At 38.9% G+C, this 25,236-nt stretch overlaps 1 protein-coding gene across 6 annotated transcripts in view; it reads right to left on the reverse strand.

Moving 5' to 3' along the window:
* TRPS1 (transcriptional repressor GATA binding 1) overlaps nucleotides 1-25,236 on the reverse strand; it is a 553,804-nt gene that overhangs the window by 152,479 nt on the left and 376,089 nt on the right. For all 6 annotated transcript variants that reach the window (XM_045861057.1, XM_045861058.1, XM_045861056.1 and 3 more), the window contains 2 exons: nucleotides 23,953-25,085; nucleotides 8,977-9,580 (listed from right to left, as the gene is read on the reverse strand). In XM_045861057.1, the coding sequence (XP_045717013.1) occupies nucleotides 8,977-9,580; nucleotides 23,953-25,085 (1,737 nt within the window). The remainder of the gene's footprint in view (nucleotides 1-8,976; nucleotides 9,581-23,952; nucleotides 25,086-25,236) is intronic.

The following is a 25,236-nucleotide window of genomic DNA, read 5'->3' on the forward strand; positions in this document are numbered from 1 at the left end:
GCCATGACCCCCAGCAACCGCACGTTGATGTTTCTCTCTCTCTCTCTCTCTCTCTTTCTCCCTCCCTTCCCTCTCTAAAAATAAATAAAATCTTTAAAAAAAAAACTTGCATTTGTAAATGACATCATAAAAGGTTTTCATAAATGTTATTAATTGGTTAAGAATGGCCTGAAACTATATATTTCCAGCTTATAACAAGCAGAAATTCAATGCTGATTGGAAAAGTATTCTTTCTCAGTCCTTTTAATCCTTTATTAATAATAAAGAATATCCTGACATTCAGAAAATCCTTGAAAAGGAAAGTACTTTTTTATTAGAATCAATATAAATATTTCAGCATCAAATAAAAGATCCTTAAATTCCATATTTTAAAAAAAAGTCATTTTTTCTTATGTCCCCAGGAAGTCCACACCATTACCACCCAGATCCAACATACACCTAAGGAAGGCAAAATCTTTGAAGTCTTTAAAACTGGTTTGGGAGTCTGTGAAGGTTAGCGAGAACATTGTCCCCAGAGGCCAAATGAAAACAAGAAAAAAGAGAAATCTTTCCCCTAAAAAAGGTAAGCCTAGCCGAACTGATTGCTTTCTCTTAAGACACATGACTCTGGCCTCCTGAGGAAAAAGGGCCCTGCTTGAATATAAGTGTCTCTACAAAATAGACAGTGCTGCGCATGCATTATAAGGTAAGCATATCACTATATGCCTGACTGTTGGACATTTGTCACATTCCATTTACATGAAAAAAATTGCTCTTAAAATGATCATTTGCTTTTTCTTTCATTATCTGCATTCATCATTAAATAAATCAATTTAGAGTTTAACCGTTCATCCTTAATTAAATATCCTAGGACATTATCCTTTCAGCATTACTTATGAGCTGATTTGTTTCTATCTTAAAAATGACCCTGGCAGTGACTGGGAACACCGAACACCATTTGCTATCAGTCATGAATTTCCTCATTGAGATAACTGAAATTATAAGAAATTTTCCTAAGAAAATGATAAAAAAATCAAAATAATACAGGGAGGTCCATCCAAGTTGTCTCTACAAATAGAAATTGGAAGTCACCTAAAGGTTCATCAACAGGGCATTTGTAAGTGGTACTGTGATAAAGACATTTCATGGTGGAAGCAGTAAACCAAACCCCATGAATTGCATCTGCTGATAGGAACATACATGCACAATATATTGTACATGAGAATGATTATAAAAGACTGAAGCACATGGTCCTATGCTTAAGTAAAATAATATATATGCATACATTTAGAATAAATTAGACACCAAAAGATGAATAGAAAAATATTTGTGGGTTAGAATTTATGATTGGTTTTCATTTGTTTCATTGTTCTACATTATCTACCTCTTCTTCAATAAGCACGTGTCACTCTCCTAATTTTCAAAAGGCGATTTTTCTGTTTTGTACATAAAACACAAAGAAAGTACATGGTGAGATACAATAAATTATTCTGGAACTGCAGAAGGGCACCCATGCAATAACAGACAAATCATGCTGAGTCGAAGAAGCCCGTGTCCATTCAGAGCAGGGGTGCCAGAGCCCCGCCGGCAGCATCAGAACCACCCCTGCACCACTGTGCACTGCGTGACCCCAGGAACATTACCTCGGCTCTCTGCCTCAGTTTCCTCCTCTACATAAGAGAGACAGATAATAACAGCTGCAACCTCAAAGGGTTTTGGTAAGGATGAAAGGAATTCAGACAATAATTAGGTAATGAAAAGGAAGTAGACATTTAATCCTAGAAGCTGAAATGCCACATTAATTGGCAGTCAATTATAAATACTTTTTTTTAACCAAATACTCTATTTTTGAATGTTTTCATGCATTTGAATGCAATTGTTCTAAAGGAGTTTCACCAGGTTTTGTCTTCCTCATGGAGAATTTAAATTGGACAGCTACAAGGTATTCTTATGCTGCCCAGTATATTACCAGGTAAACTCAAAAAGTTAATTCCTTGAGAACAGGTTACCCTATGGGCTATGGGTCTGCCAAGAGATTTTTCATTATTTAGTATAAGTCTTAAATACCAAATTGTAAACAAAAAACACTATGAGCAAATGCAATTCAATAAATCACACTGTCACGGATCTTATCACTTTCTTCAAACAAATGATTGTTATCAAAAATCTATTTTAATTTGTATTCAAACTCTTATACTTCTACTTGTATCCAAATTCTCATAAAATTTTGACTAATAATCACTACTTATCTTTTTTAAATGGTAGGAGAGTTATAAGTATAGTTTGCCTTTTAAAATCTATCAATATATCCTTAGCTTTTTCTGGTTGATAATATTACAGAATAGCAAATATCCACGGTATGAAGTGGTTCATCCCTTTCATAACTAATATGCCCAAATTAAATCTTATAAAATTGAGAAACCATCTTTTATAAGAGGCAAGTTAATGTGTAAAATTATGTGAGAGCCATTTGATCAGTCTGACATAAGTAATCATACCAAATAATCAATTTATCCCATCATACATGTCCTGTACTTACAAAAACAAAGATTCCTTTGCTTTACTCTTAATCACTGATAATGAAAAAAAATCAGTGTCATAACACATAAATTATTGTGGATTTTCCCCAAAACAGAGCCATATTCCCGGTTCTATTTTATTTGTAAATTATAGCTAATTATAAACACCTGTAAAATGAGACAGTCCCTTTGCCAAAATGAAGCAAGTTCTTAAAACTTCAGTGAAACTCTCTGCATCTCCTGAACTAATAGCCCTACTAGATACAGCAGTGTCCGGCTGGCCAAGCTACCTGGAATTAACTGGTAGACAGACCATTCTGGTCATCAGTGTTCTTTTCTGTAAATACTTAATAAAAGTTCTCTAACAGAGTGAAAGGGAAGGGAGGATGCAAGAATACAACAATGAAAACAGTATTTACTTTTTTGGTGGGAACAAGTACCAAAACACACAAAACTCCAAGGCAAAAAATGTCCCTGGCATTTTAGGTGATCAACAGTCCTATTAAATGCACCCGTCAGACGGGGCTTTGCCAGAAACACGAGCCTGACATAAAGGCTGTGAGGCTCACAGCTGACACACTTTGGAATCAGGCTGCATCTGCACTGCGGAAGCCTGGACCATCTTCTACACAACTCTTCACTTGCAACATCTAAGAACGCTCAACAATGGCTTCCTTTTGGGGCCCTGGTATCTCCTGACTCATGAAGTCTGTGAAAAAAAGGAAGCCAAGCACAAGATAGTGGTACAGGAAATAATTAACAGATAGTGTGCTGCAGGATACCATTTCACGGTGACTACAAACTCACAGCCCAATCCACGCCAAGATACATCTGCTTCCCCTGCCTTAGAAACCTGGGGCAGCGGAACCACGCCAGACTTCACAGAGAGCCTCGATTACAACAATGAAAAAGAAACGCTTTTAAAAAGTACTTGGGCCAATGGGGCTGACTTATAAAAAAGAAATTAGAATCGTAGGAAATCCTACTGGGCAAACCTCGGAGACCCAATATAAGTGTGTCAAATTGGTTTTAGTTGTGATCTACTGTCAAAAGTGGTAGGCCAATTTAAAAACATGAATAACCAATAAAAAGAGAACTAGCTAAGCTACATGTTATTTAGTAAAAACAACTAAAATGATCATGTTCATTAGGACATATAACTAATTTGATGAGTGAATTGTATTTTTGAAGTAAATCTGTAATATATTCAAAACTCAATCATACCCCTAAGAGGCGACAACAGAAATGCATCTACTGAATACACAGTGCAGAAACCCAGAGATGTATAAGCATTCTTAAACTCTGGGTATAGTTAATGGTTTTTAACATTTTATATTTAGGCAAATCAAATATCAATGGCTACCTAAAACAAAAATTCATCAACATGGCCTAAAAGCTACTGTTTCAAGAGCAGTGGCTAGGGAGAGGTACACTTCTGGTTTTTCCGAGTACCAGAAGTTCTCTACTGCTTATGTACATAAAAAAACTCAAGCAGTGCCCTGGCTGGCGTACCTCAGTGGATTGAGCGCAGGCTGCGAACCAAAGTGTCGCAGGTTCGATTCCCAGTCAGGGTACATGCCTGGGTTGCAGGCCATAACCCCCAGCAACCACACATTGATGTTTCTCTCTCTCTCTCTCTCTATCTCCCTCCCTTCCCTCTCTAAAAAATAAATAAATAAAATCTTAAAAAAAACAGCAGAGCCAAGGAAATGGTTATGTACATGACCGTGGTAATAAGTCAATACTACCTACATGGTAACTAAGGACTGCTTTCATTTTCTTTAAACTTGAAGCAGTACCAGACTTTTCACTTGAGACCATTTTTAGTTTAAAACAAGCTCCTGCAATCCCCTCCGTCAGTGGTTGTAAAGGCATTCAACACTGCTGCTTGTTTGAACGTCTGTTTGGCTGCCAATGGACTGTCCCCAAAAGAACATTTTTGCATCTCAAAAGGCTGTTCGGTATCAACAATCTTTAAACTATAAATTTAACACCGGTGAAGAAAAGGGGAAATAATATCGACGTTGCACTGTCTTGGTATCACATTTACCAAATGAACAATAATCATACTACTTTGCCCTTATCTAGAAACCCCGCATCGGGCGATCTCGAATGGCCTGACAAGCATTAATTAAGCAAGCTGCACAGCACGGCTGCGAGCACCGCGGCACACGATCCTCTCTGAGAGAGACCAGCGGACACTCTTGGAGGCCCTTCCTGTGACAGCTTGGAACTCAACGCCCAGAACTTGGAACTCGGTGCCCACAGCCCATGGCTAAACACCTCTGCCAAAACCAAGTGGTGCAAAATGTGCATCTTAAAACAGACAAACTTCCCTGAATAAACTTAGGCTGGGAACTAAAATCAGTCTCCAAAAGACTTATTTTCCCCCTAGATGCATGCAGGGAGTGGGCTGATACCTGCTGGTGTTTGCACCTGGGGAAGAATGAGACCCTGTGAATCCCCTATGACGTTCTGTTCTGCCGAGTGACGTGGAGACATTTACCTGGATGTTGGTTTGCTGATAACCACAGAAACTACATATTTACCAACTAATCGTAATTGTACTTTTATGTTTCGTTAACAAATAAAAATGCATTTGGTTACTAACAAAGTCTTTGTGAAATATGACATGTTTTGTTTCTGTTAGTGTGGTTATCAGTTAAAACACAAAGTTTTCTATGTTATAAAAGTCAATTGCAAAGACCAAAGCTTAGAATTTCTTATCCAGGAAATAAGATGAATACAGTTGTATCTAAATAAGGGCCAACCCACTAACTAAATAAATACCTTTGTGTAAATATACACTATAGAGAAACTGATCAGAAAAGGACACACAAGTGTACTGAGTTCTGTTTACTGTACTGTTAGCTTAAAATGGGAAAGAAACATCTACTTGAATATATAAAGCCAATTAACTTTTGCTTTTACCACAGGCAATATTAAATATGTTGACCTCTTTACAGATACAAATTTTGAGTTTAAATGACACACTGCATTTTGAAAACACTTCCAGGAGCTTTCCTGTTTTCTAAGATCTACTCTAGATGTTTTAAGAGTAGCAATTAAAGTTTTCATTTAAACATGGATTATTTCCAGCAAAGGGTCTAAAGGCATTAACGGTTCTTCCTGCTCTCAAAAGAAACAAAACAATTTTGTAGAGACACTGTGTGATGGATACACAACAAAAATCTTGTTTTTCATGAAGCAATTCACAAGATGAAGCTGATGCTAAGACACCCCCGCCACTCACAGCACAATGCTCAACGCAAGCCACACATGCAATTTCACACTTTCATAATGAGACCAATTCCATACTATTTACAAAAAATATGACATTCATTAGATTAAAATATACATAAATGATCTGCTGTTGCACACAAAATTAAGCCAAACACTGACCTATACAAAAAAAAAGAAATGAAAAAAACTGAGAATATTTTGAAACTTTAGCTTTTGTGTCTGATTCTTGTATTTCCTTCCTCACTCTGAGGACAGCAATATTGCATAACTAAAACCAGTTAAAACCATGTATCAGAAACATCGATGTTCTAAAAGCAACATAATTACGTGCTTTGTGGCATGACCCTGAATGCATCCAGCCGTCTCTTTAAAAGTGTCCATTGTTCACCAGCACAGTGCTGAAATACTTTACATTAATATTTTCTGTTGCACAGACTTTTTATAATAATTCATGATGTACCCTCTAGAGTAGTCAAAGATGACAGCCAGGTTTTTACTTTTAGTATTAGAAACTGGAGGTACAAATGAATTCACAAATATATCTGTTCTAATAATGCTATCTTGTATACACTATTTAGGTTAAAAAAATCACTTTTAAAACCTACTTTCCGTTTCCTAAATTGCTTACTATTTCTCAATACCTTGCCAAATGCAAGGTAATTTCAAGTTCCATTCTACCATTTAAACCCAAATATGAATATCACATTCTACAGGCCTATATTCACACAGATCACTGTATATTCATTCAAAATGTGCACACTAGTTTTTGCATATTTCAATTGCATATTTATAAATTTTCACAGGACACCCTCACTGACTTCTCCCCTTACAAAGTAAAGCATACTGTTTCTCCCTTTAGTAAATATAAGTATGGTGGTGATGTTCTGCTGGGTTTTCCCCAGCTGACAGCAGAGGAATGAACTGAGAAGCATGGATTTGCTATGATAACTTAGCAATGCCAGTTTCTACCACCAGAGTGAAATTCCTGTCAACTTCACAATCAGAATGGGCTCTGCTTTTTAACTCTCTTAGAGGTGTTCTAAAAAGTTTACACAAAGCTGAGGTATGTGTACATTAAGTTTTTCAGTTTGGTTAATACACTAAATATTTCACAATAAATTAAATTAACTCTACTTCCTATTCCAAATAGCCAATAAACTTGGTGATGTTCAAAAGCACTATTGGAAGACAAAGAACATGTAAAATTGAAAGACTCGGTCACAGGAAAGTGATCCAAGACTCTTTAAAATACATATTTATCATATATGGGCATTTGGTTTTGTCAGCTCTCCTAATGTAGTAGATGAGGGCCTTTCAGGACCACACATCTTCCAGCTAGGAATCTGCCTACTCATTGCATTGCAGATCATGGTGAGGTCTCCCACCGAGGAGTTCCTACCTCAGCAGCTAATGTGGAGGAACTGAAAAAAAAAAAAAAAACCAGTTACAATGATGCAACAGAAACTTGAAGTCAGGGAACTAAGGAAGTGGAGGAACTGAGAAAAACAAATTTAAAAAAAAGTATTATCATCCCCTGCTTGCTTAAAAAATGTAACTATCATGCTCAGGTTTTAGACTTCACTGATTAATCAATTATTCATAATTACAAATTCTTAGTGTATGCAAATAGTGGCAGAAAAGGAAATATCCCAGAAACAGTCGAAAAGAGTCCAACAATTTGGTATCCAGTGAAAATGTCACGGGTGAAAACAATGTTGAGTGGGAAGAGCAAGGATGGGGAGCTCCAGTGACAGAGATGTGAAGCACCATGCTCTCAAAATGCAGTATGAAATTTAAAAACCTAGGACTTGTCTTTCCTGCCTTATAACCAGCAAACATCAGAACCACTCGAAGCCAGAAGAGCCCTGCCACGCTAGAAAATAACCAGCAGCAGCCCCCTCTACCTTTATCTAAAAGAAGCTCCTGAACTGAACCCCCTCTTGAAGGGCACAGGAACTATTTTTCTTCTTTTCAAGGCTCCTTACAATAAGCTGGCTCTTTCCCTGCCGAACTCTCTGTTTCTCAGTGTACAGGGGGCATCGTCTCCTGTGTGTTCAAGCCCTTCTGGCAGCTCCAGGGCATGACTGCAGACAGGAAAGGCAGCAGCTTTTACAACTAACTGTGCACCTCCAAGGGGTGTCTCCCAGCTCCACGAGAGAATACCTAAGAAACACAGACAGGCTGCAGAGAATGGGCAGGAAATGAGAGCAGAGTAGCCAAGCAGACATTGGAAAAAATAGGTTTCTCTCCAGCATACATCCAGAGAGAGCGAGTGGTCTCCAAGCTGCAGGTCCAAGAACCAGGCTACCTGAACTGTATTTCCTAACGGGCTCTTTTGTTATGGTTAGCTGGTTTCTGATCCAACTTGAGGTGCAGGAACAATGCTTCGAAATCATGCAGAAGCCCCAAACTCTGTCTCAGAGGCAGAGGGAAATGTTGAAATGGTGATGCCTTTAGGCAAAAAGCAAGCTTGACTTATTGGGAACTTGTGAATTTTCAAAACCTAAACATTTTTGACAATGGCTGAGTCTGCATGAAGAGAGCAACCAGGGATCTTATGCAAAAGTTTGGTTTGGTTTTCCCACGTGGGACTATGTCTTTCTACCATACAGGGCCCATTCATACATAAAATACACAGTTCCCTTCCCTGAAAGTTCTCACACCATTCACACTTAGATGTACTCGTTTTTCCCTCTTCTTGGCAACTAAACAACAACGAGGAGCATTGTCACTGGTACGTAATTACCCTGTTTTAAAAAACACTACATTTCCGTATTAACATTTCACCAAGGGCTTTGCATTCTTAGTGATTTAAATCCCTGCTGAGTTTTCTGTTCACCATACAGTGTCACACCGTCTTAGAATGTAAAAGTCATTTCGTTATTTAATGTAACAGGTGTGCATCCTTCGGAGATTATGAACCTTTCTTCTCCAAATGTGGCCTCGTTGTTTCCCATAATCCCCAGGAATGTTTGAGCAACATTCAATCTGAGCTCAGGGCAGTGACAAACAGGTGACTGCCCGCCACTGTGTCGAGTACGTGTGCAGGACACAAACGCAGGTGAGTGACTCTCTGCCACTCCAGCCGGGTAAGTATAAATCCCCCAACTGATACAGATCATTTTCTTACCCTTGGTGAGACAAGATACTCAATCTAGAGAACCTGTGTCGTCCCCTACCCCCCACCGTTTTCCCTTCAAGATAGAGGAATTATTTAAAAATTAAACCTTCCTACCCGTAACAGGGACTGGGACTCGTCCTTGGACTTGCTCTCTGCAGATGCAGGGTACTGCGGGGTGATGGCCCCGGGCTTCTCTCCGCCGCCTGGCACCCCCTGCAGGAACGCCTTGGTCTCCACAGGCAAGCCATAGATGGGGCGCGCCAGGTGGGCGGCCTCGACGTTGGGGCTGTCCCTCAGCGCCTTCGACTGCTCCTGGCTGCCGGCCACGTGCGTCAGGAGCCCCAGGCTTGCTTGGGTGAAGGATGGGCTGCCCCGCAGGATGTCTGGCCCTTTCCAAGTCATGTTGCGAAGGTCATCGCTCGGACTCTCAGCCCAGACTTTTTCTTTTAGCCCATCCTTATCGTCCAGCTTCTCCCTCTTCACCACACTCTCGGAAACCGGCTCTCCCATTTTAGAGTCTGGATTGAGCAGACTGTAGACCTTCACGTCGATTTTGGGCTCCTCCTTGATGGTGGACGTGGCCTGGGCGTCCTCTTCGCCGTTGGCTGTAGTGATGTCCTGCTCCTGGCAGTGAACAGTGTTGAAGTGGTCCAGTAGTGACTGAGTGTCGGCAGCTGTGAAACTGCATTGACGGCATTTGTAGCAGCTGTGTGCTCTCCTGGAGAAAGAGAGACCAGTCATGGGAAATCGAGCATTCGGAGTGGCTTTTTAAAAAGAATTCCCTTTAAGCACCTGAATTTTATCTCATGGGATGCAATAGGTAGAACGGAATACAATATTCCCCACCTCCAGAAATGGGAAGGTAATTAACTGGCATGTTCAGTTCTGTATAAAGAGTGTGACACTCCCTTTTGTCACATGAGCAATAGCAGGTACACACACACGTATGTGCACACGCCAGCCAAATCACATTGACAACTGGTGGGTTTATTTTTACAATTAGATGGCCTGCTCTGTTCATTTCACTGTGACTGGGTAGTCACTGATTCTATATCATTTAAGCAGGTATTCATATTTTGTTACACCTGTTTTTATCAACGGACTTTTCACTCTGTTTATTTAAACTAAGTGGAGATTTTTTTCATTATAAATATATACCTATTTCTGAGGCTGAAGTGCTTTGTACAGCTTTTATGTATTAAAATAAATCCTACCTACCTGATTACAACATTCTTTTCTATCATAAAACCCAATTCCATTTAGTCAATGGCATATATAACCTACTAAATAAGATGCATTACAAGCTCAAGATTTTTCTAAACAAATTCAATCTGTAAAAACGTATGAACATTCGACAGACTGAGTGTTGGGTGTCAAGAAGTGTGACAGGTGCCATACAGAGAAACTCATTAAAGGAGTGTGTGTGTGTGAATCTGTGTTTATGTGTGTGTGTGTGTTCTTCTAAAAGGCAGAGAACAAGATCTTTGATAAAGTTTTACAGCATCTTCTGCTGCTAAAGACAGAACAGTAACTGTTAAAATAGGACAAGTGTTTGATAAATGAAAGGGAACAAAAGCACAGCATCCTAAAAGGCATTCCTGACAGGTACTCGAAGACTTGCAATGAGGCATCCTTTCTTTACCTGGAAGCCCTGTGTTGCTCTCTAAAACACGTGTGGAACACTGGCTACTCCTCTGATACAACATGTTAGCAGTTACCAACTTAACATGACAAAATGAGTTTTAAGAGCTACTACTGAAAGCCACAGCTAAATGCATATTCACATATGCAATTGTAGTTAATCATCGAAAGATTACTTTGCCAGGTACTAGGTACGCGTTGGTGTATAAAAGTCGCATAGTCCTTGGCCTGAAAGATGGAGAAGTTTAGCAGTTTACTGCTTAATTTTCAAGCTTTACTCTCTCCTCATTAATGGTAGTCACACCCAGAATCTTAAGATCCTAAATAATACAGATAGAAAGGACATCACCCTTTTATTCAAGTCTGGGGAGGTAGACATGTCTCTTGAGTGTGTTCATTAGGGTGGTTTAGAGCCAATATATCTAGTAATATATTTAAGTAATTAAGGTCATGTGCCTTTAGTATCTACTTATGGTGCAATCTAGAAAGGTCCTGAGCCATCCCATCCCTCCACCAAACAATAAAAATAAAACTAGCCAACCCTTACCCATTATTGGACAGACACTTCCTCCTAAATATACAAGTTCCCAGGGCCCCTGCCCAGACAATAAATTCATCACGAAGTATCACATGCTGAGACATTGTGTCTGGGGCTTCTGGGTTTTCTAGTTTCAAGTTCCTGTCCCAACATGCATCTCCCTGACTCTTGACAGGCCTCAACAAGAGCTGCTCCGCCCTGCTCTGCCCCACAGCGGAGCTCTTGGTCTAAGCGACCCAGGCAAACCTTCCACGATGCCCCAGAGAACTGTCAGAATGCAGAGAATGGTGGGGAGTGGGTATAACGCGAGAAGGAAACAAAAATTGCGGAGGTAAGTTTTCAGTAAGAACCAAGTTTTATGTTGAAAAGGACAACACATTTTTAACGGGAAGGCTATTAAATTAAGCTCAACTCACAGGCCTTTTCTTCTGAAGAGTCCAAAGCACTACACAAGAGCGTGTGATCTCCCATTCCACTGAAGTGTAAGTGGAGAAACAGTGACTTGCCCTTCGAGTGTGTATCAAGTCATGAATACGGGGCTTCAACTCCCAGACTAATGCTCTTTTTCTACCCTCTGCTGCCTCGATGTTTAACTTTATACAAAAATAAGTAAAATTACTGACAATATGGACAACCAAGACACGAAAGATGAAGAATGAAAAATGCAAACATGAGGCGATGGGGAGGGTCTTCTAACTGATGGAAAAGAACCGACTACAGGGATGCTCTGCAGAACAGCTGTGTGCAACCCTACAACTTAAGTTGTTTCTTACCAATACCTATTCCAAGGCCTCTCTGTTGCCCTACTGAATCATAATCTTCTGCACATAACCACAGACTCTGAACTTTTATTTCCTTTTTTAAAAGACTTTTTAATTTTTATTTTTAGATAGAGGAAAAGGGAGGGAGAAACAGAGGGAAAGAAACATCTTGTAGTTGCCTCTCGAGCACCCCCTACTGGGAACCTGGCCTGCAACCCAGGCATGTGTCTTGAGTGGTCACTGGGAACTGAACCAGTGACCCTTTGCTTCTCAGGCCGGCACTCAAACCCACTGAGCCACACCAGCCAGGGCAGAATCTGAATTTGTAATAAGGTCCTCACGTGACCCCAATGCAGAGACCAGTATCTACCTTAGTAGATAGATCATGGTTCTAACAACTCAGTGAACACACTCATAAGAAGACATCCACCTGGCCCCACAACTTTAATAAATGCAGGAAGTACCCTCACTACCTTTCTTATTCAGTATCTTAAGAATCTGGGTGTAACTACTGTTGATGAAGAGGATAAGCTTTGATGATTAAGAGTAAACTGCTACAATGCTCAATCTTCAGTCCTTTGAACACCACTAGAGGAAGCAGAAAAGCAATTTGCATCTTAGTATTCTAAAGACCTGAAGGACTTCTTTCTCTCTATAATATCAGGCTTAAATACATGACAGAAACTATAGTTAAAAGACAACATCACTTTATAAGCTTGGAGCAATATAAACTTTTTAATAATCGATGCTAACATCTAGAGCAATATTTCTCAAATTATAACATGCACAGGGATCACCTGGGAATCTTGTTAAAATGCAGGTTCTGATTCTGGAAGTCTGGTGTGGGACCCAATATTTGGTGTTTCTTACAAGTTCACGGACAAGGCTGATGTTGTTGGTCCCTAAACTACACCTTGAATAGCAAGAATTGTGAAGCCACAGTCAGAAATAACTTCAAGATGGGCATTAGTTTGGAATGAACTCTCAGTATATACACTTAGCATGCGGTACAACATCCCCCAATGAATTCTTAATGATGGGCAACATCATTTTCTCGGAAAGCACATATAATATTACCCATGTCTAAGGGTCAACACTAATGTTAAAACTACAAATATGACACTGGCAAGCATAATCCCAAACAGTAATTCATCTTTTTTATTTCGTTGTTTGGGGATCATCTTTCAATATTCTTTAGTGGCGGGCAGTTTATATGTATTATCCCCAACAACCACACGAAGTGCATATTTTCATCCCTGCTTCACAGAACAAGAGCATGAAGCACAGAAACTCACATTAAAAATGTGGAGGTCATGACACAGTACCTTAACTCTTGTTCAGGGTTAGTCTTCCGTGCATGCTGCTTGGTACTTGGAGCAGTGTCACTAGCTTATTCAGGAATCAACTCCTGAAAGATGTGGGCATATTCTAGGACGTATGTCATTCCCTCAATAACAACTGAGAAGACCTTCAACATAATGCCATGTCCCCAAAGAATAAAAGTGGATGATTTCAATCCCTAGTATAAGAAGTATTACTCAAGAATAAGTTTAGTCATGGTGAAACTGGATTAGTTTGGTCCCTCCTCTAACCTATTAAATACATTTCATTTTATTAGCATCAATATGAAAACCGCAGAAAGGCTCAGGGACTTTTCCTTCTATTTCTCATCCATTAAGCCTCCCTGAATGGCTCAGCTCAAAAGTAAACCTTGGAGTCCTGTGTGCTCCTCTGAAACTGTCTTCCTCTGAGGCCTTTTTCCACATCACCCTGTATTAAAATCCTGTGTATGTCTTGCTTTGCCGTTGTAACTGCCGTAAGATCAAGATCAAAGCTCCCACCCAGTCCCACCCAGAACATCCACTCGGTCAGTAAATACCTGTTTAGTAGCCAAAGGAGTAAACCTGTGGAGGAGGAGACACTTTTCTCTACCTTCAAGGTTCTTTTGGCTGGTCTGATTACAAAGGAGACCAGAGGAAGAGAAAACCACCAAACTTAACACATACATAATAGGAACCCTGCATCCACGAGAGAGTCAGAAACCCCACATGTAGAAGAGGTTCAGAGACAGAAAGAGAACATGAGTGCCTAAGACATTCTGAGCTAGGGATGACGTAAGGAGCCTTGGGGGCTTCAAGGGGTCACTGTAGAATGATAAGAAAAGCCGATGTTTAGTGAACAGGAGTTAGTCCTGTCATGCGAACAAGTCAAAGAGGTTCTCTCTAATAACCTCCACTTGTGGGCAAGGCCCCTAGTTCAAGTTCCTGCTGGTAGTCAAGGGAGCGGCAGAGGTTTCTCTCAAGCCCAAAACTGAAGTTGCCCTTGGCTCAAAATAGTCCACATACCACAGAGGCAGATTTTGGGGTGACCATCTCTGACCTCCACAAACCACCACAGCTCTAGGGGAGTCAGGGTGCTGAATTTAATGGAGAGCCATTAGGTGGCGGAAAAAAGCAAGCAGTACATAGATATTTTGCAAATGGTATATTTTGAGCGGTCCTCTGAATAACCTCTTCATAATTTACAAACTCCTAGAACTCCTGGATACATTACACCGAACTAATTTAAAAGACCCTAAAAATACATGCTTTGAGTTGATTTAAATTTTATACCCTCCTGCCAACGCAACAGCAAACACTTTGCTCATGTCATCAGAGGAAAAGTGGTGTCATTCTACAGGTCTCCGTAGCACAGGGTGGCCAGGTAAAACCCAGGGCACCCCATTCAAGTTGAATTTCAGGCAATAAACACAAACTATTTTAATGTAACTGTGTTCCATGAAATATTTGGGACATACATGTGTAAAATCTCAGTACATCCCCTGCAGTATTTTAGACAATGAAGACATGAATCAAAGAAACTTAAAAGAGCTAAATCACCCTTTGCATCTAGAGAAAACTACATCAAGCAACCTAAAAAAAAAAAAAAAGTTGAACTGTGCTTAATTCAAGTGAGAAGAGATATTTCATTCCGTACCCTACGGGAGAGAATTTTCATGTGCTACAAAAAGCACTTATTTCAGATCCATTCACATCCCGGTAGTAGCATTTCATTCACTAGCAGAGATTAAAAGTATTTTCCTAATTCATAAAGGGCTGAGGTTCTTTAAATTTTAAAAAAAGTCAGCTAAAAGCTGCTACCCTTTTACTTTATATCTTTATTTCCATTTTCATAGTAAAGCAGCTCACAGTACATGTGAAGTCAACTCTGAGCAATGCTCTTTTTCTCTGTTAAATGTTAACTTCCAGAGATTTATGCCATCGCTTAAAGAACGCTCCTGTACCAAATCACTGTATCTCACGTCCAACAGTTTCAAGCACAGTTTTTCTTCTTCAATGACTAAATGGACATCAAAGTAATTGAATAAATCATACAGACCAATCAATTAGACTTTGAAAGATACTTCTTGGTAATTATGGCATCAGATACCTATAGATAAACTGTCACAGAAGAGTGCATGGAGGTGATTTAATTTAGATATTGTTCAGTAGATCCGACATCTACTAAATATAATCACTTCTGCAATATATGCTTCGTTGTTATAAAGGTCCACACATGTGGTACTTGATACTACTGCCACTGTAGAATGGTGAAGAGAGTACCTCAGGGGCCGAAAAAAAAAAAAAGAAAAAAAGAATTACAGGTGAAGAACTAGATCAATCAACTCTTAGAAGCTGGAACTATAATACTCAGACTCAGTGGAGTACAGAGAAGCAGTCCTCAAACTCAAATCTAGAAAAAACTGAATTTCTGAATAAAAGTCCATTCAGTCCACTCACTGTTTATTTTTTAAACTGAAATAATCTGATTGGTATTTACTCATTTTGAGTAACTAGTGTTTTTAAAGGGGGTTGTAGGCTGATTTCACCTTCAAGCCCTAGAAAAAAATACAACTCTCATATCTGAAAAGTTTCACCTCATGACTCCCTTTTGAAAAGATATCCCTATGAAATGTTCAAAAAAGAGAAGCTTTCCTATAAAATAGGAAGGAAGGAAGAGACGGGGACACCATTTACATAAACTGACATGAAATGAAAAGCATGGCTAAAATTTACCTTATTCCAAAGCTTGAGAATTGCTCTTGTACAGTCTTCAGGACCATTAAATCTGAATTTGTAATAAATAATGTATACAAATAAAGGTAGTGATATTGTGAGTTTTTTTTTTCCTTGATGGAGTTCAATACCCTGGGTAAAGTTCTGTCTCACAGTAGAAAGTTCGAACCTGTGCTATTACGTCCATTTCCAGGTATCCCAGGCAGCTGACTTATTAGGTATTGTTTAAAAGAGCACATCCCGTAATACACACAGATCCCAATGCGGCCCTCGCCCCTCTAGAAACTCCATGCACGCGCTCTGTGGGGCTGGCTGTCACTGATGGGCTCAGCACTGAGGGCTCATCAGAAAATCTGCTCTTGCCGAGTTAGCACAGCACACGGCCCATGTTCTTTCACTAGCTCTTGCAAGACAGAGATGGAGCAGTAGCTACATTCATTTACAGCCACTCGACCCAATGGGACTTCCTTCAGCCTGAGTGATCCATTCTATGTCTAAAAGATTCACTGTTCTAAATTTTTTAAATGCATTCATAAATCTCCAAATGGACAGGTGCTTGTCATCACATATACTACACCAAAATATACATATATATTTTTTTATATTCTAGAGAACAACTTGGTAGACAATGATTATATTAATAATTTTTGGTAGTTCTTTAAAAAAAACCTTTTACTGAATTTATTGGGGTTGCATTGGTGAATTATACTGGTTTCAATTATAATTATATAACACGTCACCTGTACACTGTACTGTATGTTCACCACCCAAAGTCTAATCTCCTTCCATCTCTGTTTATCCCCCCCTTTCCATTCTTCTACCCGCACCTTAATAATAAGGGAAGTTGAGCATTTACTCACCATTTATTGGACATGGGTGTTGATGAGAACTGATTCCTCATTTTCATTTTAAAATTGTATCATATAATGTTAATCATACATACCTACATTTTGTTTATATATAAATATGCACTATACATATTTATACCTAGGATTAAAAAAACTAAAAACTGGAACATAATCATAGAATCATACAATATGATAATAAATAAGTAAGTCACTCTTGCTATGTATAGAAGTATCTAGTATATGTGTGCGCACATACAGGGTGGGGCACCAGTAGGGTTATAGTTGTTTGTGTGGAAATAATACAAAGATAAATAAGAAGAAGAAGAAACTGTTTTGTGTACTCAAAACTGTAAACCTATCTTTGCCCCGCCCTGTGGACATGTGTGTGTGTGTGTATACAGAGAGATGATATAGAAAGATAAAATATTTATGATACAGTTCAATGTATGTATAAAATGAAAAATTAATAGTATGGCATAGATAGGAATATACATATGAATATATATACACAGTTTTGTTTTGTTAGTGTTCAAACTTTCTTAAATGTTGTAAAATGGTATCTGGCTACAAACAGTCTTCCTCAGTTTGCCTTTACTCAGCGAAAATGATGCTGACATAACTCATTCATCTTGTACTCAGCCATCACTTACTCAGACGCGCTACTGTAAAATAGTCTACTATATGAAAAATCTACAAATTATTTAACAAGTTTCTCATGAAACTCATGAGAAACTCATTTTGAAATTATTCAAAATCTCATGATTTGCCAGATTCATTCCATAAATATATAATGAGCATTTATACCTCTTGTAATATTTTTTCCTTAGTAAAAATATTTTCTATTAGTATTTCTAATAGAAATACTAATTTCTACTACTATTTTCTATTTCTATTACTATCTATTTCTATTACTATTTTCTATAGTAAAATAGTCTACTATATGAAAAATCTACAAATTATTTAACAAGTTTCTCATGAAACTCATGAGAAACTCATTTTGAAATTATTCAGAATCTCATGATTTGCCAGATTCATTCCATAAATATATAATGAGCATTTATACCTCTTGTAATATTTTTTCCTTAGTAAAAATATTTTCTATTAGTATTTCTAATAGAAATACTAATTTCTACTACTATTTTCTATTTCTATTACTATCTATTTCTATTACTATTTTCTATAGTAAAATAGTCTACTATATGAAAAATCTACAAATTATTTAACAAGTTTCTCATGAAACTCATGAGAAACTCATTTTGAAATTATTCAAAATCTCATGATTTGCCAGATTCACTCCATAAATATATAATGAGCATTTATACCTCTTGTAATATTTTTTCCTTAATACCTATGCTTTCTGAGGTTAATTAAGGGGCCCGTTTCTTCTTGAGTTAGTGTCTGCCTTCTGTAAGTTCATCTACTTTTATATTTTTCTTATTGAGGTCTAACTTAAATACACTGAGCCAAAGGATATATTCTCTGATGTTGTTTTTGTGAAATCTGATTTTTTTTCTGCTTCACATGTGTCAGTTTTTCTAAGTGTTTTGTACCTGTACAAAAAGCATGTTTATTCTCTAATTGTTGAGGGCAGAATTAATATTTATTAAATCAAGATTGTTAATTTGTTCTTCAAGTTTTTATATTTTGAAAAATTTCTGTTCAAGTTTTAATAAGAAAGGTTTTTAAAAATTTACCACTGTGATATGGTTAGTCATACTTTTACTGTAGCTGTGTATCAATTTTTGCTCTATGTATACATTTATTTATATTTATATTTATTTGAAGAACTAAATATCTTACCATTATGTAATGACTCTTCCCTCATGCTTCCTGTCTTACAGTCTAAACTGTATGACATTAATAAAGTTACCTCAGTTTTCCATTGGTTTATATTTGCTCTAATAACTCAGCTCTTTAAAAATATTTGTTCTAATAACTCAGTCTATTTTTTTCTTTTAAACTCCATAGCCTTATGTTTCGAGTGTGTGTCCTGTAAACAGATTACAGTTGAATTTTATTTTTTAGTAAGTCTAATAATATCTTTTCTTTTTAGAGAGAGAGAGAGAGAGAAACATCTCTGTGAGAGAGAAACATCTACTGGTGGCCTCCAGTATGTGTCCTGATCAAGGATCAAACCCACAACCTAGGTATGTGCCTGGACTAGGAATCAAACCCCCAACCTTTTGATGTGCAGGATGGCACTCCAACCAATGGAGTCACAGGCCTGTGCAGTCTAATACTATCTTTGTTTTTTCCATTTTTTAAATTTTATTATTGTTCAAGTATAACAATATCTTTTAAGAGGAAAATTTAATCCCCAGAGATTTGTTATGATTTTTAATATTGAAACTTTCATGATTTTACTTTTGAAATCCCATGTTTTTCCCCATTTTTTGCCTTTTTTAAAAAAAGTAGATTGAACATTATGGTTGTTCTTTATTTTGTTATTTTATTTTTCTCCTCTGTAGCTTTGGAAGTCATGGACACATTTCCCATTACCTCACTGATTATCCTGATGTGTAACAAAGTCCTAACTCACTAACTCCAGACCACTCAAGCACAGCCTTAGGACAACTTAATTCTGAGTATTTCCTCTGCAAACTTACATATGAGTTTTGCCCAATATCTCAGTCAATCCCTCTTTACTGCACACGTTAGGCAGGCTATCATTGTTTAGATTTATTCAATTTCTCTGGTCTTTGCTTATATGAAAATGTCTTTGTGCTTATTCTTAGAAGATAGTTTGACAGGTAGACAATACTCGGTTGTCTGGTTTTTTTTCCCCCTTCTTCAAACTTTGAATAGTATTCCTCCCTCTTCTGGTTTCCAGTTTTGTGCTTTAAAAAAGAGTCTGCTATTTAACCCAACTCTTTTCCGAGTAGGTATGTTGTTTTTCTCTAGTTGCTCTGAAGTACCTCTCTGCCTTGGCATTTTAACATTTATTACACCATGTCTGTGACTGGATTTGTTTGTATAGACAGCTGACCCCTGAAGTGCATGAGACGTGGGGTGGTGACCTCCTTCACAGTTAAAATCCATAAGCAACCGCAGTCACCCCTCCACAGATGAGGACTCTCAGTCAAGGAAGGGACCCTTGAACAATTCGGGTTTGAACTGCACTGGCAACTGAACTGTGGCCAATTGAATAAAATCTGTGTACAAGTGAACCCACACAGTTGTTCTTGGGTCAGCTATGTCCTGTTTAGCATAAGCTCTGCATTCTTGTATCTGTGTATATACATCTTGAGAACCTTCTGCCATTATCTCCTCAAATACCCATTGCCTATCTTCCATTCACTTCATTCGTTTCTTCTAGGGCTCTCGGGCCCTTCCTGTCTCCTAAATATTCTGGCTAATGTCTTCCAATTTAGCCTCTAACTAACTTACGTGCTCTCAATCATTTGCTAATCTGTTATTTAACCTATCCATAGGTCTTCAGTTTCAACAACTCTGTGTTCAATTCAAAACTAATAGTTGCTTCTTTATAAATATTCACTTATAGTCTCACATAACTTCATCAATCCGTAAGTTTAATTTTCATTTTAAACATGTATTATTATCGTATGACTGAAAACTATTGCATGTGAAGTTGCTGAATATCTAAAGCTATTACTTGCATTTTATACTAATTTCAGATATCGTGGTTTCTATCCCTGTCCACACAGAGAATCTGTGTAATAGTGAGCTCCTACAAGGTTTATCCTAAGCCTGGCCATGGATAGTGTGGAGGAATAATTGAAGTATGCTGCCATATACAAATTTGTGTTTACTGCTGATAGGAGTCAAAAGAAGGCACTGATATGGAATCACTGTAGCCACCTTCAAGGTCAAAGTAAAATTCAATTCTGCACAGTGCCTCTGCCAGTGACTCCAGGGGGCCACTGTTGACCAAAGGCAGCGTCCATACGGGCATTTGCCCTCAAGGCGACCTCCCCTCCCGTATCTCCTTCATTCTCCCCAGTCTGGGTGTCCTTTTCTTGGTGGAGGGAGAAGAGGAAGGCTTCAGAAATTTTCCTTAATTCGTGGAAGTGTAGCAACGCATTAAAAAGTATGTTTTATCTAGTACAGTTGTTTTGTAAGGAGATAAGCCTTTTATGCCAGAAGCAGAAGTTATAACACTGAAAATTTTGATGACATGAATAGTAGCCAATTAGAGAATAGGTACACTGTTTAATTAAACATTAAAAGGAATGGAGTCTGAGATGCAGATTCATGAGGGGAATATAATAACTCAGTCATGGTGTGAGCTGGGGTATCACAAGTAAATATGAAGCACTAAGAAAACTGACCAAGTTCCAGTTACTGACTGGCCGTGTGCAGTTCAAGCCAGGTTAAACTCAGTTCTTGGGGAAAAGGCCCACACAATCCACAATGAGATTTTTCCACTCGTAGCTCTAAATCAACTCCCCTGCTTCTCAGCCGCAGTTACTTTATAGCTACCTGATTTCACATACTGTACATTTCTCAGCTTATACTACCTTTTCACTACACTGTGAGTCTTGTATATAAACACTCAAAAGCCTAGAATATTCCACGGTAAAACAGAACGATGGTGAAAGTTTCCCAACATAAATAATATGAATAAACATAAAATTTAACTAAAAAGATGTCATTGTGATAGAGTAAACTTGCCCCTTTATACTACCTTCAAAATGAAGTATTTGGGGAAAATGGTCTGACAGCAGATCAAGTTTTCAACATCCTCGTGACTACTTCCTTCCACATCCCTGCATCCCTCATTGGCTGACACTCCTGAAATTGTCTAACTTTCAAATATCTCTCCATGAACTCATTAAAAGATCATAGATAAACTGCCCAGTAACTTAAAGAATCTAGGATCACACAAACTCCATCAAGTTTTAAGTATTATTTTAATGCCCTAGGGACAAGTGCTGTTCCATGTTTTATCTAATGAAATAGTGAGAAGTTGACTTAAACTTAAAATGCACAAACGTCAGTTTGTTTAGAACGTATGTCCTCAGAAGGATTCCAAGACCAGCCAAAGATTAAACTGTAACTTACCATGGAGATCTCAGCTTAATCAAACTAGGGTGAAGTCCCGTCTCATGGGGCTTTCACTTAAAGATATTCATGAGAACCTATCAGCCATCCTTGCACAGAAGCAGGAAACAAGACAAGACTAGTCTCTTCGCTCAGAAATTTACTTTCCTTAATATTGAGTAAACTCTTAGATTATTCAGTCACATGTTATTCATGGTTGTATTTCTTGGGATTGTTTTTGTTTCACAAAAGTATCCTATTTTTTCAGACAGGTTTTCAAGCGATGGCCTCAGCTTCCTTGAGAAGAAATGACTCCTCCAGGTGATCTGCTCTCTAGATGCACCGTAGTGTTTGTGTGTGCGCACTGTGGCCGATGTCCTCCTGATTAGAGAAGGCCTCCTCCTCCATAAAAAGGATGGATTCTCTGATTTTCACTTCTGAGGAGCATGCATGCATGTGTGAAACTTTTCACATCACCTAATCAACGTGCATGCACAATACGCACACTAGTAAAGCTTGGGAGAGAGCTAATGTCTGCTAGCCTCAGAAGTAAATTAACATGCAGCTTACATCAGAGGAGCCAGAAACACTCACTGCCAAGTGTGAACACATTTGATTGCAGGACTGTGTCTTTTCCTAGGGCTGACCTTATAAATTAAACAGTGTCAATCTTAGGGAAGTGTTTTCCGAGCATTTAGATTCACTGTGAACAACATTAGGATGCCCTTCGAATTAGCATTTAGCATTATTAGCCCATTGTTGGGCACGAACTGCTTTGTTGCTGAGTGCGACTGAGAAAACATACACACATGAGTACAAACACACGACTTTTAAAAACAATGGGAGAACTGTTTAAAATCTTGGGGTGTGAAAATTTTTTAAGTAGGGTATCCAGTCTCTGTATGGAAGCACTTAAAAATCGTAAATAAAGCTCTTTGATACTTGGAGGAATAATAGCAGAAAGCATCCGATACATGCTAAGTCCTATCTGAACACACTGTACTACCAGGATTTTGGTGCAGTAGTAATTCCTACTTATAACCAGGTCTCAACTGAAATGCTCCTTCCTCAGGGAGGCATTTCCTACTCTACCAAATCGGGCTATGTTGTCATTATATTCAAACACGGTAGTCCCTGCTTCATCGTTATGATGCTCTACACTCTCAGAATCTGGTAAGATCTCCTACTAAACTGTAAGCTCCATGAAGGCACTATGTTTGCCTTATTTTTTCTCCTTTAGCAGTGGGCATAATGTATGTTTTTTGGAATTAATTAGTTAAGGGATGAATACATAAATGAAATAAAGATAGGTATCCTAAAGTCATCTCTGGAAAACATAAAGATTAACTGGGGAAATTAACCTTTACAAAGAGAACAGAGTGAAGGAGAAGGAAACCCTGACATACTCTATCTCTGTTTACAAATCTGAAGTAACTTAAGCAGCGTTACCTGCTCTGAGGAACAAGAGTCCAGAAGTCCAAGTCATTCCTACCACAGAATTCTCACGTTCACATTACCATTTGCATGCAAAACAAGGTCGTTGCTCAATTTTTTAAAGCTCAAAGGATGGCCAATCTCATTAAAAAGAATGAGCAACATGTTCTGAAATGGACTGTCTCCCAGTCGAAATAAAGAACTGAAGAGATTATAGTGATACTTTTCATTCAGGCATGGCTCCATCAAAATCATGGACTATGGAGCCAAACTTAGCAAGGACAAATAAATGGACCGTCGTCTATCAGTAAACTCATTGGTGTTATCAGCATCACTGCAGACTTTAAAATATACTCAGTACATGGTATAAAACAGGTAAGAAACAGAAGAGTAGACGGTCTCAAACAAGTCATCCAGTTAAAATCTGGTTATCACCTCTATAAACATATATTCTGCAGTATTACAAATGATCTTTTATGTGATCTTGTCTTGTAATTTCCCCAAGTCACCACAATCATTCCCAGCCACTTTTGGATCAGCCTTTGTTTCTATCAATTTTTTAAAATTGATTGATTTTAGAGAAAGATATATATATAAAAAAAATATATATATATATAGAGAGAGAGAGAGAGAGAGAAAGTCCTTGATTTGTTGTTCTGCTTATTTACGCATTCATTGGCTGATTCTTGCATGTGCCATGACTGGGGACTAAACCCACAATCTGCGTGTATCAGGACGATACTCTAACCACCTGAGCTAGCCAGCCAGGGCCTATCAATTTCTTGATGTGCCCTCCCCACCCCATGGCTTACCTGTAGTGTCGGGAAATCTCTTCTTCCACCTGGGTGATGAAATCACATTTGGTACATGAGTGTTCTTTGCTTTCCTTGACTGTCGGCTGCCCATCCGATGATCCTTGCAGGTGGTTGGCTTCCTGTTTGACGTCCGATGCCTGGGACTCATGCACGCTCTCGTAATGGAAGAGGAGCACATCCACGTCGGGGGTGGAGAAGGAGCACTGGTGGCACTGGTGTTTGACCCTCGAGCTTCCGGCCGCGCCAGGAGACAAGTGCAAAAGCAAGAGCGCACAGTGGGAACAATTACTTTTTCTACAAGCAAACGGGTACGTGATTTCTCCAAGGTGCTTTTCTGGGCTGCAAAGGCCTCTGGGACAGAATGGACAGTGCTTAATGGTACACTTATGAATGTTATGGAGCTGTTGATAATGACGGAGAAGTGGCCCCACAACAATGACATCAGGGCCATGGCTTTTGGAATATCTAAAGTCGCAGAACTGACAATTGTAGCTTGTCACCACATTATCCTCTGCTCCCTTGCTGGAGAAGTCTTTCTTTTTCGCTCCACTGGAGCCCTTCTCTGCCTTGGTCATTGGCTCCCCTTCTGCGCCTTTGGCCAGGTCATTCTGATTAATGACAGAGCCCCGGGAAAGCTTGTCGTTCAATTCTGGATTAAGGCTGCCGGACTGCGCTCCTGCATGCTGCTTGCCATAATGTTCTAGCAGTTTAAGTGAGCTAGATGACTCACAGCTGAAACTACAAAATTTACACCAGTAGTAACTGGTGGCCTCTGTACCATTTTGTCTGGAGGAGTCAAGGGGCTTGATGGGTACTGAGTAGCCGACCGGAGTGTCATCGCCCGCCTTGACCGTGATCTTGTCCTGCCACTTGCCCAAGTCTCCAGAGTCACTGGATCGGAGTGCAGGGATGGATTTGTTAGAGTTTTTCTCTGAAGGCTTTGCACCCTCAGAGGAGGGGAGAGGGGCTTTTATTTTGTTCGGGTGAGTCTGAAGAAAATGTTGTTCTAGTTCAGTTGATGAGTTGCCCATGTAAGTGAAATTGCAGAATTTACAGCGGAAGTACTTGGTGTTTCCTTGGCAATCTGGTGTCTTCCGTCCAATGCCGATGAAGGTTCCACCTGAAGTGACCTGGTACAGAAGAGATGGATGTTACTTTAAGTTTCATTAATGCTCAGTGCTCTCCGCAGGAGGGAGGACGAGACACTGGCAACTATTCCACATCGAAAAATACAATAATACTCCTGCTTATTAGGAAATCACTTGAATAATCAGAGCCAAG

Source organism: Phyllostomus hastatus, unplaced genomic scaffold (assembly GCF_019186645.2).
Source record: "Phyllostomus hastatus isolate PE091 unplaced genomic scaffold, TTU_PhHast_1.1 phas_scaffold_21, whole genome shotgun sequence".
Taxonomy (NCBI): Eukaryota; Metazoa; Chordata; class Mammalia; order Chiroptera; family Phyllostomidae; genus Phyllostomus; species Phyllostomus hastatus.